The sequence below is a fragment of the Acipenser ruthenus genome, chromosome 5 (assembly GCF_902713425.1).
Source record: "Acipenser ruthenus chromosome 5, fAciRut3.2 maternal haplotype, whole genome shotgun sequence".
Classification (NCBI taxonomy): Eukaryota; Metazoa; Chordata; class Actinopteri; order Acipenseriformes; family Acipenseridae; genus Acipenser; species Acipenser ruthenus.
Window position 1 is genome coordinate 66,736,021 of NC_081193.1, and position 18,586 is coordinate 66,754,606.

General features: G+C 38.1%; 2 protein-coding genes across 8 annotated transcripts in view; one reads left to right on the top strand and one right to left on the bottom strand.

Moving 5' to 3' along the window:
* The window catches only part of LOC117402908 (striatin-like), a 114,593-nt gene extending 111,806 nt beyond the window's left edge, over positions 1-2,787 (top strand). Inside the window, exon 18 of the mRNA XM_059024403.1 lies at positions 198-2,787. Coding sequence (XP_058880386.1) covers positions 198-367 — 170 coding nt within the window. The 3' untranslated portion in view covers positions 368-2,787. The remainder of the gene's footprint in view (positions 1-197) is intronic.
* Positions 2,788-6,719: 3,932 nt separating this feature from the next.
* Positions 6,720-18,586, bottom strand: part of LOC117402346 (vitrin-like) — a 64,349-nt gene continuing 52,482 nt past the window's right edge. For all 7 annotated transcript variants that reach the window (XM_034003401.3, XM_034003406.3, XM_034003403.3 and 4 more), the window contains 4 exons: positions 14,264-14,367; positions 13,183-13,409; positions 10,956-11,469; positions 6,720-10,292 (listed from right to left, as the gene is read on the bottom strand). In XM_034003401.3, the coding sequence (XP_033859292.2) occupies positions 10,114-10,292; positions 10,956-11,469; positions 13,183-13,409; positions 14,264-14,367 (1,024 nt within the window). In that variant the 3' untranslated portion in view covers positions 6,720-10,113. The remainder of the gene's footprint in view (positions 10,293-10,955; positions 11,470-13,182; positions 13,410-14,263; positions 14,368-18,586) is intronic.

Genomic DNA, 18,586 nt, shown 5'->3' on the forward strand with positions numbered 1-18,586 from the left:
AGGAATAGCCTGGACTCGAACCGGCGACGGCCAGGCTATAGGGCGCATCCTGCACTCTACGCAAGTGCTTTTACTGGATGCGCCACTCGGGAGCCCCATCACAACCTGTGTTTTTTAGATTCTTACTTTATATGTCATTTGCGTACAGGTATTCTCGGAAAAACAAGTTCAAAATGCCTGTTGCTTTCTCTCTCCAGGTCACGACTGCTCTATCCGCTTGTGGAACCTAGACAGCAAGACGTGCATCCAGGAGTTCACGGCTCACCGCAAGAAATTCGACGAGTCTATCCATGACGTGGCGTTCCACCCGTCCAAGTGTTACATTGCCAGCGCGGGAGCCGACGCCCTGGCCAAAGTCTTTGTATGACACAGCGTGCCGCTCAACCCTTCTGGCCCTCTGTACTAGCTAGATTAGGCAAATGGAACCAACAAAGAAGGGGAAGGGGGTGGGGCTTAAGGGTGGGGGTTTGGTATCTCCCTGACCAATCAGCTCTGCCCCTTGTAGCTCATTGTTGGCTCTGCTGGTGGACTTCTCCAGATTTGCCCTGTTTAATTCCAGCTCAAGGGCCATGTAGTTTAGATTGTCTGTAATAAAACACAGCTAACTATGGAGCTGTGCTCTTCATCCATCCAGGCAGGCCTGGGTGATACTGGGCTTGTGTGAATCATGTGAACTTTATTGAGATGTTAGGGATGAATAGAACAGTAGTTGCATAAACCAAGGGGCAATGGGAGATTTTACCTTCACGGTTTCGCATAAGAAAATGGGGAGGGGTTGAGGAAGGGGTGTTCTCTTTTTGATATTGAGAGACCTATGGTGTGAACAAAAGTATCAAAAAGTGTCCTCCTTTTGGAGATTTTAGTAATTCTGGTGACAACAATATGGGGGGTGTGGGGGGGGTGGGGTATGTAAAATCAAAAATATATATTAATATTAATAATAACAATAAAATCATATATCCTTTGTGAAATCCTTAAACTGGGTTAAAATCTGAATTCAGGTTTTGTTTTTCCTTCTGTATTTTTTTATTCCAGATTCCCTGTGAGGGGGAAAAAAATCTATATCAATTTAATTTGCTTTGGACTGCTTAAGTCTGTTAACTGAGAATCCAGCTTATGTGAATGAAACCTTGCATAATAAACAAATGCTTAGTGACTAGCAACACAGAAAAGTCAGAAATAACAGGTTGGAAAAGGGCATATAAGATCCATTTATATATATATATATATATATATATGGTATTAAAAAAAGGTAGCAATGCAACATCATCTAATTCATATCTCATCTAGATTGATAGTAAAAAGCTTATGAAAAGGAAGTGTACTGTATTTTTGCAAAATAAATTGATATTTTGCATTTGAAAATTCACTGAAATCCTGCTGTCACCACCATATTTTTTTCTCCTAAAACTGATTGATTTTTCACGTAATGTTGATCAGATTTCTAAAAATGTTACACTGTTCAGTTTTTGAAAGCATGAAAAAGTGCAGGATTTTTTTTAGACAACACAAATGGTTTCAATGTGTGTGTGTGTGTGTGTGTGTGTGTGTGATGTGTTTTTATCCTTTTGTTTATTTGATTTAGTCTCATAACAGTTGAGGTTTTTAATTTAGAATCTGTTTCCTCATTTCATCGTCAATCTACTAAGCTCATTGAGGTGTTTTGGATATGTTCAGTCTGTCACTCCTAAACCCTATACCCTGTTTATTCAGTAGAGAGAGAGTAGCAGTACCTGAGTTTGCCTCAATTTGGTGATGCATGTTGTTGGCAACCTGACTTCATGGGCAGGATTAAACATTTTACAGCTGCTTTCTGGACAACAGTGAAACATTGGGGAAGTAACGTCCTCTTTTGAGCTGGGGGTGGAAGTGGGAACACAAGTAACATGAGTGTGTCCTATATCCCATGACAAGCTGCATTAAGAGTAGTTTGCAGTGATGAAAGGTGTATTTTGTTATGTTTTTGCATTATACTTCACATATAATTTGAGTTGCTTTTATAATTTTCTGTATCAGTTGTAAAAGATGAATAGCAAAAACAAGAGATATAATTATGCCAACATGATTTAAAATAAAATATCTACAGTGCAATCTGAATGTTTTAAGAGAAACAAAGTTCACCTTACATGTTCCCACTATAATTGGGATGTTTGCAGTGCCTGATTAACAAGGGAATTCATATATAAATAGGACCTACATTCATGAATAAGTAACTGTTTATGCTGAATGTGTAAAACTTTATTTACACACACCTCCTGTATTTGGAGCTGTGTGTATTTATACAGTTAGATATGTGTTAGGCACTTAAATATACACTGACATTTTATTTGCAATACTAGGTATATATATCACCGTCTTAATATGTGGGTCTTTGGCCCATTAACATCCATATTTTGAATGTCTGGTTTCTCTGCAAAAATATATTTAGAGTTTTTTAAAAACTATATCTATTGTAAACATTCTGTTCAGTGTTCCAGTACCTTTGTAGCATGAGAACATTTCCAGCTACCTTTTACTAACTTTATTTTTGTATTAACAATGTCAGTGAGTTCGTGTACACAGAGGACTAGGGTGTGGGTATTAAATAAAGTGTTGCTCTATTTAACTACAGTTATTACCATTTGAGTTGCTTTTATAATTTTCTGTGTTTTACTTGAAAAAAGGAAGTTTTTGAGGTGTTTGCTATCAATATTCAATTCAAAAATATTTCTGTGAAGGTCTGTCTTTAAGTAAAGGGCAATATGCCTTCAAAAGACAAAAAAAAAAAAAAAAAGAAAAACAACAAAAGACTCACCTCCAGGTCATTTAGTGCTTGCAGTAGACCTGGAATAAAAATAAAAACAACAACATTTTGCTGTTGAGTGTAATAGTAGCTAATGTCACAGGCAAGTGTGTGTTAGATGTCATCAGTCTTTTTAAAAACGGGAGTTGGGACTTTACTGCTCGCATATTAAAATATTTGCAATTGTTTGGTGGATCAATAACCAAAAAATAAATGACAATAATAAAAAATTTAAAAAAATCTGTGTGTTTTTTTTTTTTTTTTTAAAGCAATGAAAACACATCAAGTGACGTGAAACTGAAAAGTTCAGTATGCTTTTTTGTGGTACTCATGTATTGTGTTTTGTTCAGTAATATACTTTATTACCAGTGCAGAGTGAATAGTAACCCTGTATCAGTTGTAAAAGATGAATAGCAAAAACAAGAGATGAAAGACTGAATGAAAACAGCTTAGAACTTCTGCCTTAAAAATCTTGAGACGTAACTTCAGCCTTGGCTTTGGACGCAAGGGCAGTAAAATGTATTACATTCTACAGAAAAGAAATAGGTTTCTGGCAAACGTGTTATACCACAGAATCAGAATTAAAAGAAGCATTCCCTGTAGATACAACCATGACGTTTTGTATGAGTGGTCATGCCTCAAAAAAGTCTGTAGGAATAACAATGGTCCCTCAATTAAATTTCCACCAAACAAGCTACTGTTTTATGCAGTACTAGTCCGTTTTGACGAATATTCCACCATCGAGCCACCCATTGCCATGTTTATTTAAATAACTTAAATACTTTCTGACAACACTAGTTTAGAGCAATGGTACTCAACAAAATATCAATGAACAAGGTTATTTTCATTGTGGGTTAGATATAGAGGTTAGAGTAGGAGTAATTTTATTCTGGGGACTAGTCCAGAATAAAATGCAACAGTATTTTATTGTATTCTTATTGCAGTAATGCAATATAGATCTCTGTGCAGAGTTCCTTTGAATGAGAGATCATTCAATATCAGCAAAAGACTAATAATCATAGTTTCAGCGTGTAAAAGCCACCAAGTTAAATATAGTTACCTGAAACTCAGGAAGAACGCAGTGCCAAACAACTCATTTATCATAGCAATATTAATCGTATTTTGGGAATACAACTGGAATAGAGAGGAAGTGCTGCACGAATGAATGAAAGATGTCACCAGTGAAGTTTGACCAGGATGCAGCTTTGTGGATATTAAACTTTAAAAGCATGATGTGGTAGATATGAACTCCTTTTTACATAACTGAGCTTCCGTATCTTTGCCTGTTTTATGATCTCTCATTTAAACAAAGCAAGTCTGCACTGAGCTCTGTATGCATTACTGCAATAAGAATACAAAAAACATTGCTGCGTTTTATTCTGACCCCCCACCCCATATCTAATCCATGATATAACCTGTGGATTGATATTTTGTTGAGTTCCGTTGCTCTAAACTGCGTTGTCAGAAAGTATTGAAGCAGTGCGCTTTTGTCAGAGGGAATTCACTCTATTAGTAGTATACTGTATCTGTTAAAAATCTTTCTTCGCCATCAGGTCGGGTAGCTGTGGGCAGTTAACGAAATGCCCGGGCAGATGCCGAAATGACAGAAAATTCGATGCTAATTCGGCATCTGCCCACAGCAGCTGGGTACTTCACGAACTGCCCGGGCATTTCTGCAACTGCCCGATTTTGGCATCGGTCCATAACATAAATATATATATATTTTTTTTAAGGACAGGACTGACCTAAAACCATTCATGAAAATGGATTATGTATTGCAACAACCTGGGTTTCACTGGTTGGATTATAAATCAACAATACAGGGTACTTGCATATCGATCATAAGAGAGGTCCACTGAAGGACCACCGATGTCACTGGATCTTAGACTATTTTCTCTGGGAACACATAAATATTTCTGGACTAAGTAACATTATGGAAAGACTACCCTAGAATAACAAAAGGGTTTCAATCTTTAAAATAAGTACATAAATATACATGAGGAGTGGCATTTTCTTTCCTATACTACTAGAGTGGTCTGCAGGTTTGACAGGAGTTCTTTCCTAGACCTGTATGCAGTGACAAAATAGTTAATGTCTGTGTGCACACAACCATCCATGGCTAAATATACTACACTCCTGTAGGATTTCCTCAACCACTGGCATTAGAGGATTGAGGTCTGCCAACAACAGAACTGGTTTATATAGAGTATCTCCTGCACTCAAGTGCTTGCTTTCTTGTATGATGCATGATGTTAATCCCACCTTGTGGACAGTTCCTGTATATAGGCTCAGAAATATGATGATCCAGAGATTCCAGCAGTCGTAGAGTAGCGGCAAGAGCACTTTACTGAATGCTGGTTTGCAATGTGCTTAAACATTGCAATTATAGTTTAGAATCCTTGATCCACAGTTCATATTATTTCTTAATCCAGGGCAGTGGAGTTGAAAAGGGTATATGTTATTTCTACAGGATTTATGCTGTAAAATGTTGTTTCATGCATGTACTGCACACTGATCTTAGGTCATAGCTTGGGGGAACAGTCGTATCTAGAGGGGGAGGAGTGAATCAAAGGAAGTGATGTCTTAGCCTGGTGTGTTCTACCTGACTACCAAAGCTTGTTTCCAATGCTCCTCCTGCATTGGATGCACCTGTTCCTATCTGGCTTGAACTGGAAGTGCAATTAAAAAAAACACATTAAATAAATAAAGAGCAGGTGGATGTCCAATGGAATTTGCTCATAGAAATTAAATCAATAACATGTGACATGTTTGACCACATAGTTTGAGAAAGATGCATCACAACAAGCCTGGTTTCATGTGTTTGAAAACCAGTCCTACAGTTATTTTGGGTGCTAGGAAATGCCGTTGCTTGTCTTTCAACTGCTCTTTATGATGATTGTGATGTGGTTTTTTCCCAGCAAACTTAGTAGAAATGGCTGCCAACATTGCCCTGTTGGAGTCTTCTAATTTGTACCCAATATTTAACTGAAACCTAGTTAATAAAATTGAGATATTTGCGGTAACATCCAAATCACATTTTCACTCTTAAAAGAATTTCACAAAATAGTCACTTGTGGCTGCCTTCTGTGTGTAATTGCATCTGTTATTGTAAATTGCAATCCTGATTAGTTCAACATTTTTTTAATGAGTACATGACTGAAATATCCTCAAAGTTTCTGTCTAAACAAAAGTCTATTTCAACTTTCTTACTGTTTACTTGTATTCACGAATAGTGGTGGTGAAAAAAAGTACCAAGGCCGTTTACACATAAGATTGCAGATTTTTTGAGAGAATTTATCCTTTGTGAGCAATCGCAGCTCAGTTGATTAATGATTCAGGATATATATATATATATATATATGTGTGTGTGTGTATATATATATATATATATATATAAACATTTAATCTTGATTGTTTAAAATGAAATTCATACATGATACACAGAGAGCAGACGCAGTAAGTAGTATGACTTTTATGAACGTCAAGGGTAACACGTTTAAGAGAGCCGAGTGTCTTAAGGTAGCTTTTGGGATCTTCCAGTTGAAATTTTTACTGGCTTGTGGGACAGCCAATCTAATTGAATGTGGTGGCACCAAAAAAGTAAGGAGTATCTGTGAGGAAGCATGTGTAATATAAGAAATATTCCAAAAACCATGTCTGTTTAGATCAGCTTCCTGCTCAAATGTTGTACGCTACTTGCAGAGTGTTGCATCCAAAGGAAGTCCTGGGATATGCCAGGCCTGCCTGTAAACTTGCCTCATTGCTCTTTTAAGTACAATTGTATAGCGAAAGTTTTAATGATTATGTGTATTTGATAAATATGCTAATTTTCTTGTACAGACCTTATTATAGTTTATTCTTTTCCATGATGTATTCTCTTTTTCCCATAAGGGGGAGTGACATTTATCAATAACAATAACACAAATAAAAATAAAAGTTGTATTTCAGACAAGCCTGCTTTTATTACAACATGTCTGGAAGGTATTGTTTGCTTACTCACACACTCACAATTCAATCAATATATACAGAAAAGCATGACCCAAAATGGTGCCCAGCAAAAGTAAGATTTGAACATTTACAGTGAAGTTTCCTAATCTCCCCTTTCTGCCTACCTGTATATACAGTAGTAGTGTAGGTGAGGCTGACCGAGTTACAGCTCACATTGCCACATGATTTGAATGGATTGCAGTTAGGAAGGCAGTTAGTTCCAGCACTTTGTTTTTTTTCTAGGCAAGGTCAAACTAGGTGAATGTACATATAGAGAAAAATGATAATAACTCAATAATGGAGCAAAATAACGTCTCAGAATGATTACAAATCCAATTAAAATAGTACGGGAGATCATTTTTTTTGTTTTAAATTAATATAAAAATGATGTGGCTATTTACTCTGTAATGACAGCCCATTAATTACCTGGTTATGGGTGATTACCTAAAAGGTCATTATGACTGGAAAACTAACAGTAGGGACTACTGACTCGTCTGGTTCCTACAGTTCATGATATGGAAGAAAATACCACCCTTTTATTAACCTTTTGGCATTTTATTGCAAAAGTTTGTAGCCTTTTAGAACGTGAATAGCACAAAAATACATAAATGTTACATAGGAGGCTTTTTTTCCAATATTAACAAATATACAAGTAGAAAAATGAAAGGATTATTGACATTTATTTGGCAAAATGATATACACATAAATTACGTTGCCCTTAAAAGGAAGCTGGGTTATGCATAGGAAACATGCCCCCCTTCCCCCTTACAAAGGGGTCTATATGCTTTGGTAGCCTGCAGTGAAAATGATTAATGGTTACAGCCTTACATAGCAAACAGGAATATACAGATGCAAAAGTACCTGCATTTAATGAATGGGGATGGCACTTGAAACAGAAGCTGTGTCCCTTGGACCTGCTAACATTTGTAGTTGATAACAGTACCATCACGTATTGTTTAGTCAAATAGAGTGCATAGAACTGTATTGTGTGTACCACTTGTGTCAGCAGACAGAAGGGATACATTCTCAAGCGTTACATTTTCCATTAAGTTGATTCAACTGATTGCTTTAAAGTAACTTAAAATACGGTTTGCTTAACTTTACCCTAATGGTATATTAAGACACACATATTTCAAACCTTTAAAGAGTTTTGCAATAGCATTTCTCCCGACACATTCATTATCATTATCATTAGTTCTGCTAATCACATACAGTACATCATACAGTATAGCCATATACATAATGTACAACATATACTGACTGAGATCATTATATAGGGAAAGGCGTGCATTACACACTGAAATTCATGAACTACAGTAGCTAGAATGCATACACTTTCTCAGGCATACACCCTATTGTTAAAAGCAATTTTTTTATGTACTGAAATTCAAATTGCAGATTGAGAAGACAAATGCATGTACTGAAACACATACTCTGAATACTGAAGCACTTTGACAGTATATTCAACTGCATACTGCTATTTATGTAAAATGTTCATACAGTATATATTAAAACATATATGCTAACCAGATCTTAAATTATTTAATTGACCCTTAACATGCTGAAGTAAATAATGTATTGGGTTGTCAGTGCTCTGTCATTACTGCTTTTATATTTTAGTTTTCGGTTTGTCCTGCTTCATATAAAGTGGCCAATTCAAGAGGACACCATGAATATGGCCAAAAGACCTACAAGTAGAAGATGTAGCATTTTAATGATCGTATGACTTTTAGTGTACGAGAATGTGTTTCAATAAGTGGTATAATCTTTACTTATGATGTACTGTACATGCATAGTGTATCATGTCATTGGAATTGCCTCAAAGCACAATGGAGAAAGGAATGCCCATTGACTATAATGGAGAAATAAATGCCCATTGAAAAAAAGAATGACAGCCTATCATTTAAAATGCCGAAGACAAATCTTAAAACACAACAAATGACATGGAATGAAAGGTCGGTAATACCGAAAAAACAGTAAAATCAAATAAGAAATGACAGCATGTATCTTCAAATCCTTAACAGGAATCTTAAAACCCCTAATACCGTTTCTTACGAATAAAAAATACATTAGTTTATTTGTAAGAAAAGGTATTAGGGGTTTTAAGATACCTGAACTGTTTTTTAGCAGAGCTTCATGCAGCATTCATTGCAAAACGTTTTATACACATTAAGGTGGGACTCTAATAAGTTCTCAAGCTGCATTTATTTTGTTGGTTTATAAGTGTGCAATGAAATCGACATTTACCAATACAAATTGAATCCTTCCAAGCCTAGATAATATGTATCATATACAAATAATGTAACATTAAGATAAACTGTTTTATATATATATATATATATATATATATATATATATATATATATATATATATATATACTAGTTATAGTATTGGGTACTGTAATATCCAAGATCATTTTCACCCCACTCAAAAGTCCATGAGTGACTTTCCCGCTGTGACCTTTTGTGGAGTAGATATCAGTTTGTATGGTGCAGCACCCTATATAATATTCTATATCCAATAAGTCTGTTTTTAAACATGTTTGGGGTGACATAGTAGCATTTAACTTTCAGATATTTTACAAAAGTCTTTAAAACCTTGTCACTTTGTTACAAACTAAATCCAAGGGTTTCAAATGGTATTAATAATTATATTAGTAAGTGCTTTTTAAATTTGGAAGCTGAGGTAATGCTTTACTAACAATACTCTTAACTTAAATACTAGTGTACAGAAAAAGTAGGTCTGTAGTATATCTAATGCCCTTTGGGGAAAGTGCACTTCCATCCTTGAATTATTATTTTTTTAATCTCACTTGCAAATACAATAGGTTCAACCATTTAGAATTCTATATTGAATTTGTAGTTTTTTAAATTGCCATGGTTAAAAACAAATTAAATGTTATAATTGGGCGAGGAAGCTCCCAGTCAAGTTGGATATCAAACCATTACCTCAGTACTCTCTATTCACATTGGTTTGTTGATTACAATTGTCAAAATAAAGAAACATTATTTTATCATAGCTGTGGCAAAATGAACTGTAACCACGCCGTCTGTGTTTTATGGAAAATAAACAACTTCATTACTGTAAACTTCTAATACATCAGATTTAAATGCTGTATACTTCTAAGCACCTGTCTATAGAAATTGCTCTAAATTTCACAGCTAGTTATCCAATTGAATTAATCTTAGTCCATATTGCCAGCCAGCTTCTGAATAGAAATCCCTTTGTACATTTTATATTTTAAGCTCCAATTTAACAGATGATATTTAGAACTTGTTTCCTGTAACATGATAAAGAAACCAAAATAAAACAAAATAAGGTAACCGTAGCAACTGTGGGTTGCTCAGTTTCGTGGCTGTGAATTGAACTCCTGGCAGATGTTGTGTATGATTTTGGGCACAAACTTGTAAAGGCTGTCAAACTCATCCACGAAGAAGGAATGTTCTTTATCGGGGTCAGTAGCAATGTATTCCAGCTCCTCCTGGGCAGCCCAAGCAATGCCGATCGAGTATGCAATCACACCTAGGAGGAAAATATGCAGTCTTTAGTTACAGCCCTTATTGGCTGGTTTCACCAACCCTGACTGGCACTAATTCTAGACTACCTTAGTTAAGGTTACATTAGGTAGTCCAAGATAAGTGCTAATTAGGGAAACCATCCACACATCCTATTCTTTTTCATTCTGACTTATTTTACGCTTCTTTCAACAAACTACTAACTAATGGGACCCACTAATGAATATAACGGAGTGCTAATATTTTAATATATTATCCTTGTAAACACATACAGGTTTTTTTGACATTGTGCTGAAGATTTTTCCTCATTGGCTGAAATATAAACATATTGTAATGTTTTATTGCCTAGTTAATCTATGACCCAAAGTATATGAATAAAAATGAAAAATAATCGTGATTATGTAAAAAAATATTACACGGAAATGGCAGGGGACAGCAAATGTAAACAATGTTCTTATAAAAACTACAGATGTATTCTGTACTTCTGTAGAGTACAAAACGGACTGTGTTGTATTGCAGCTTTTTTTCTGAATTAAAATCTATAAATGCTTTCGAACAAAATCATAGTTTTGAGAAAAGTTCATATCAAGTTGAATATCAAAATTCACTTCTTTATATATCTATTTGTGAAACAAGCTAAGCTCATGCACATACTACTTTGATCTCTTACCGTTGCGATGAACGGCCAATGCTGGTGCCCGGACGTCGTCATAGGAACGCCCGTCTGTGATGACGATCATGATCTTGCGCTTGTTGGGCTTGGATTTGCTGAAGAGCTGCTCAGAGGTGTAGGTGATTGCTGCCCCTGTGCTAGTGCCTCCACTCCAGTAGTTAATACGCTTGATGGCATTGAGCAATTCTGGTTTGCTGTTGTACTGGCCGAATGCAAACTCCAGCCGCTGCTCATAAGTGTACTGCACGGCACCCACACGCGTGTCTGTATCGGAGATTTCAAACTCCTTGGTGATGTTGGCCACAAACTGCAGCACAGTACGGAAGTTGCCCGTGCCCACGCTGCTGGAGCCATCAATGATGAAGGCGATGTCAGCTGCATTGAGGCAGGTCTTGCTGCATACCAGCCGGTCTGTATCACAAACCCGCTTCACCAGGGGCTGAACCGCCTTGCGTAGCGCGAACCAGCTGGGCACGTTCAGAGAGAAGAAACCGTTCGTCCTGCAAACAGCCTGTGGTCATACAGAACAAAATAGCATTAAAAAGGCAAAAAGTTGAATGAGCTATATTTAACATTTGACAAGTGAAATTTCTTTGCCTTTCATTAGTGTTCCAAACCTGTATATCCTGTGATATACCGGGACGTTACAAACTCATCCTCGGACACTGCACGGAGCAGGAGCCGAACATAGCTGACTTGTTTAATTACAGTCGCCACTGCTTAGAACTAGCGCGTTTGTGTTATCGTGATTCACCCACAGTAAGCGATGGATGGTATAAACTCCCACACAATAACCTTCAAAATGTCTCCCAATCACCAGTACAGTAGTCAAAACAAAAAGCGTGTATGCGGTTAAAAATATTTATTAAGACACTCATTACACTAATAAAAAAGATGTATTAAAACCTATGAATGTAATAAAAATTACAGTAATCCGCCACGTATCCGACTGCAATGGGACCAGAGTAAGGGCAGATATGTAAAAAGGTGGATAAATTAATCGTGTTTTAAATACCATTATACACAGCTGTAACAATTACTGTACTACATTATTATTGTTTTAAGATTCAGCTTTTATTAGGGAGCTCCCCTAAATCTCTTGTTTCGAAAGATACAGGGTATTAATGCTTGTGACAGAGTAGTCGTCTGCCGCGTGGATGCGTGCATTCGCTGCTGAGTGACAGGCAGGAGATCGAGATGGAGGTTGAAGTTGATACGCCCCACAGGCGAACAAGATTTATTTACATATTGTAGCGCTGAGCTGCGGGGTTTCCAGGATATAATGAGACAGACAACAGTTGCTGATCAAAGCAATAGGAAACCACTGTATTTATTATTTTTTTAGCTTTTAGTGAACAATGGCTCTCATTCCTCTCCTCTCACTCACAAACTCAACCTCTCTTAACTCTCTCAGGTCTCCCCCCCGCCAGATCCGGCTTCTCTCTTTCTTTCAAACTGTCATCTCCACGCACACACACACCCAAGTCCCTCCCCCTTCCTCACTCATTGGTCTAACACTCCCTATCTCTGACTGGTTGTGTCAGACCTGCTCCCACCCCCCTCAGTGACGCACTCACAAACAGGCAGTCTTTCAGCTCTAAGTCACACAAGCACCAAAACACACAGAGAAGACTAACAGATCTGAATAACACAGTTTACAAACACACATTATTTACAGAGTACTCCCATCCCCTTCCCCAGTCCATAATCCGGTCCATTCCCACATTGTCCCCAGCTTTTTGAAGCAACGTTACATTGTTTGCTGACAAGTGCACAGCACCTAACAGAGACATTTTATTTACACTGAATTTTCATCGCTTTTCTCTTTCCAGCCATGTAAGACTACAGTATAAGCAGTGCATTTGTTATTTAAATCTATGTGAATAACGAGATACAAACAGCTGAGTTTGCCCAAAATATACGACGTGCTTAACACGGTATAAACGATGCCTTTGTTATTGAAATCAATGGGAATGGCAAACGGCAAATGCTATTTGCCCAAAATAAATGCCTGCCCGCAATAACCCTGGACGGTGTAAGTGGTTGATACTATAATGAAAAAATAGACCTTAAAAAGGAACAAATCATTAGCCATCCACTTCAAAGACTGTTCTCTCCTCAGACACTCAATGCGTGCTGTAGTTATCACTTTAATAATTACATTTCTGTGATGTCATCCTTTGGTCTTCCACTTGAATAATTAAACACTGTAAACTGTGATTACCTTGTCTACAAAGTTTGTCTCCACAACATTTTGCTTCTCATTCTCATCTGGGCCTTCAATGGTGACAAAGAAGATGTTGATTCCTGATTCCCTAGCCAGACGCGAGGCCTCCTCCACTTTGTCAGTGGGCCAACCATCCACCAGCACCACGGCCACATTGGGAGGGCCCCCTCGATTGCCACTGGCATCACTGAAGAAGTGTTTGTTGGTGTAGGACAGGGCCTTTCCTGAAAATAACCATCACAACATGAGAAGGAATATTAGTTACACTGGATTTTGATTATTATTAGTGTTCGTTTTGTTTGTGTGTGAGCAAATAAACTAATCAAGTTTTTTTTTTAGACTGGTTCTCAATATTAGTGAAACTGAATCCTAAATCCTAATGTTAATGAGATGAGAGTTAATGATATTGGAGCAGACTCATTTCTTCAAAAAGCTTACTGGGATCAGTTAGCTTGGATATTAGGGTTTTGTATGCATACAGATGCTGTTAAATAAAAGCTATATAAAATAAGGTCCTCTCCAACTCACACTTTCCAGAAATAACAATATCAATGCTTGGCACTAAACTACTTACTGTAAGTAGATTTTAATGGGCTTGTGTCAATGCTGCAGAAATTAAAATGTATGTATCTTTCACTAATTTGACAGCTAATCCAATTTCTAATTTGTCTATTTAATTAAACTCTGCAGATTACAACAAGCTGTTGTAAACATTTCTAAGGTCCTGTCCACACTATGCATTTAAACCATATTTGTTGGTTTTAAACTGGCTTAAAGTGCTGAGTACAGTTAGCATCTACACTACCTCTATTAATATGGGACATGACACATTTAAAAAAAAAAAAATACAGTGCATGGTGGGATACTATCATATTAAGTCCCACTGTCCATTGCGCTGCTAGGAATGTAACCAAACTATTTGCATTGTGTATGCATTAAGGACACTAAACATGAAACGGTACTTCAGTGTGGGCCCTTGAAGCTGGATTCATTAGAACGCAGAGTATGGTTCTTGAGATCGGTTATGTAGTGTGGACAGGACCTAAATTACACAGCATGCTTTCTGTCTGTTACTCACCGACATTGGAGAGGCCCCCCTTCTGGACAATCTTCTCTATTACAGGCTTCAGCTCTCTGGAACTGGAGTAGCTCTTCAGGTTGAATTCTGTGACTGGATCATCTCTATAGTAACAATCAACCAAAATAATCAGTCACATTTCTAATTTCTCAGCTCAAAATATAAATAACCTTTGTGTATTTAGGGTGTACATAGAGGATTCTGATGGGATACTTGTACCATGCTGTACTTGTAGAATCTTCTGTCTATAATTTTAACACTTCGTAGAAATACTAAAAGAAACTTAATACATTCAATTTCAAACATTTTAATTGAAGACATTTGAAACATTCATCATTACATTTAGTTTTGTACTTGTAAAATACTGTGCCCAGTTATGGTCACCTACAAAAAAGACTCAGAATATAAAGAAAAGGACAGTTAGGATATATACTTTATATCATCTACATTTTCATAACATTACATGTTTTACCTGTTTAGTCCTGTCATGTGTGTTATCTATAATATTCTATTATTGTTACTGCTTTGACCATTATTTACCAGGCTAACTAACTACTCTGGAAAGTGTCCTTTTTCAACCATTGGGTCTGCGGCTGAAAGCTGAATTTCTGAAATTCGTTGGTGTGCAGCTGCGATTTCTGCCCCCCCCCCCCCCCGTAAATGTGTAGAGTTTTCCCACTTACTCAGTTGACACGTATAGCCCTCGTGGTTATTTCTAACTTTTCAGCTTTTCAGAAGCAGACTGAAAAGGACATTAGTAATTACAGAAGCAGAACCACCAATAGATAATTATACAAAACATATTAAACACATAACAAATTAAATAGTACTAAAATGTGGATGGTTTATTCATTTAATGGTAGCTATGAGGAGAGAATTAAATATATTTTATCTAGAAAAGGTTTTTTTTTTTTTTTTGTAACAGAAGTGTATACAATCCTATATTGTATAAACTTACAATGGAAGCTGAGTAAAATGATGTTCAAAACACTTCTTACAGAGCCTGTAATAAGTGCTTGGAACAGTTTTTATCAGGTGAAATAGTAACAATTAAAACTCCTATGTTCTGGTTTCAGAAGTTTGTACTGATAGGCCTAAAAGAAGGACATTCCACGATTCATAATTGTTCATTGTCCATCTACCTTCAGACATATGTGTAAACAGTGCAGATTAGGTACTGTATACATGTTGGAGCATGGGGCGTGCCTCAGTGCCACAGACATTGAGAATCACATTCTAAAAGTCGGTCGAGAGCCTATGGTTCCAGACTTGCACCCTGTACAATACTCTATCTTCCTAGTTCTCAGTACTTGGCAACAGTTATGCCATTTAGTCATTCTCTAAATGGTTGTAATGTTTCAGGCATTATTATTCACCCACCTTATGAAACTTCATCCATCTGTGTCATTTCTCACTGCTAATTAATTGTGTTATCCTCTATTATAGCACTGGAGTCATGTCCTGGGGTGGTTTCTTTATATCAGAGCTCGTTTGGGCAATGTACACTGAGGTGGGTCTGGCTAGGAAAAAGTGTTTTACAGTCTAGTGAGTCATTAAGCCTCTTGTTACAGTGCTTGGAATCTATCCAGCCCTTTATTGAATATAAAATACAGCCCTCCATGAAACGTTTATATAAACGTTTAAAATGTATCATTAGTAAATGATTAATACTGATATATTATCTTTTAAAAACCAGGAATGGAACAAATAATGCACAGTGGTCCTGATGTTAGCCCACTGGAACTGTTATGGTATAATGATACTGCAATGGATTTTTAGTGTCTATTGGTTGTTATCATTGCGATACCATAGATACTGTAGGTCAAAATATGAAAATGTTATCACTGTGGCATAACACAAAATGGCTCCTAATTGTAGCTGTCCTTGTCCTACCATTCCCCAATAGTAAAGAACCATTACACTGAAGTCTATTTGGTTAAGGGAATGTTAGGTTATATATCATAACCCTGGTTCCCTGAAATAGAAATGTTATCCATTACAGATTGGGATATACCTCGGTAGCCCGATTTACCTGTCAAAGCTGCTCAAAGAGCCCCCTCTGCGTCAGGCATAAAGTCCCGCATCCGAGGGGATGAAGTGCAGCGAGCAGGAGGGATCAGCGACAATTTATATTCAGACTCGCTGTTTTGGAGTGAATGCAGTAACCTCGAAAGGTAAAGGATAAAATTTCTATTTCAGGGAACCAGGGTTGATTGAAAGTGCAGGACTTGCAAAAACTTGCCCAGGTTTTGAGGACCCATGACATATAGTCCACAGAACCTAAACAGGTTTGGGTGCTCAGTGTGTGTGCTGTAACAGGCAAACTCTAGAAACTAGAGAAAAAGTGTAGGGTAAACCCACACTGTGGTATATGTGTATCAAAGGATAGTCCGAGTGGCTGCCCTGAGCACTGGTCCCAAAACCAGGGTTTTGTGGATCTAAGACATTCAGTCTATAGAACCTAGTGTAAGCCCATAGTGCAGTATTGTCATGGACAGAAGCACCCTGGAATAATGCCCAAGAGGTTGCAAGGCCTCTTGTGGAATGACCAGTGACCTCTGGTGGGGGCAGGTTGGCTAGATCACAGGCAATCCGGAAAGTGTCTGCAATCCACCTCGACAGCAGCTGTTTGGACAGGGCTTGTCCATGGAGCTTAGACCCATAGCAGATACAGAGCTGCTCTGTTTGATGCCAACCCAGAGTCCAGTCAGCATAGTACGCTAATGCCCTAACTGGGCACAGCATGTGGAGCTTCCTCTCCCTGTCAGAATGGAAGGGTGATGGATGAAAAGCAGATATGCTTTTAGGGAGGAAAGCAGGGTTAGTATGGAGCGTGACTTTCACAGAGGTGATTGCTAGTAGGAAAACTGCCTTCAAAGATAAATATTTCAGCTCTGCTGAATACAGAGACTCGAACGGTGGGGTTTCATAAGCACGTTAAGCACCACATTCAACCGCCAGTGAGGGACAAGGTCCTTCCTAGGAGGACACAACATCCAAGCTTCCTTCAAAAACTGTCCCGTCGGGAAGTGAGCTCCTGGGGAGGAGTCTATTTTAATATGGTAAGGTTAAATAGCTGCCAGGTAGACCTTAAGTATACCTTGTTAAAAAGGTCCTGCAAAAATTGTAGTATGGCTACCACGGGGCAAGTGATTGGGTCCAGCCCACGAGACAACCAAGTCTGGAAAACTCCTCATTCCATACTGGGAACGCATAGAAGCGGCCCTGGCATTCTGGAGAGTCGCAATAACCTCATCCGAGAGACCGGGCTGGCTTAGTTGCAGCTGCTCAGGGGTCAGACCCACACTGCAGGCTTGCTGGGTTGGGATGCCACAAAGTCCTCCGCTTGTGTATGAGCAGAACATGTTCTTGTCTGACACAGCATTAGCAACGCCAGCGGTGGGAAGGCATAAAACAGGGCCTTGGGCCACTTGTGGACCAGAGCATCTCTCCCTTTAGCAGGGAGAACCAGAGGGGGCAGTGAGTGGATTCCTGGGTCGCAAAGAGGTCTACTTTTGTGTGCCCGAATCTCTCTCTGACAAGGTTCACAACCTCCGGATGAAGCTGCCACTTCAAACTGGGGGGGCCAGTTAAGAGAAGTTTTGCTGCTCAGGTCATCGCCCCCAGCAGATGAACTTCCTTTAGGGACAGGAGATTTTCTTGGGCTCAGAGCAGAAGCTCATTGGCGACACGATGGAGGTTGTCGTGCGAACTAGCACGTGTCTCCTTTGTAGCCTCCTGAAAAATTCTGTAGGGCCAAGTGATCTGCCCGCAGTTCCAAAAGATTAAGCTTATGCTTATACTGAGTATAATTAAACAGCTTGCTGCTGGCCATTTACAAGATTGTTATACTGTACCTCTAGTTAGGTGTGTTAGTGCTGTGGCTTTGAGGCCACAAAAAGCTATGTGTGATGACTATCATAGTGTCATGCTGTTTAAGTTTGTGTTTGTTTTAATAGTTCAGTTAGGTTGGAGCAGTGTACTTAACATGCACTTTGTTACTTCAATATGTCAGTCGGTGACATGTGTGGTTAAAATAATTCTATAGATGTGGAGACAGTAGCTAACTTGTATTCTTAAATGCCCCTTACTGTGCAGCACAGCGCTTGAATTAAATAAAGATAGACACGTGTAAACGCAACCTGAAATGATAAGGATCTCCGCTGCCATCCCAATGCTGGCTTTTTGTTTTAAATGTAAATGAGGCTTAGAAGTGTAATTATTATGCGATACAAAACCTGGAAGGGTGTCAAACGGCTTTTGAGGCGAGTCGTTGCAGGTGCCCAGTGACCAGCTCTTTGTGTAACGATGCCTGTGTGGTTG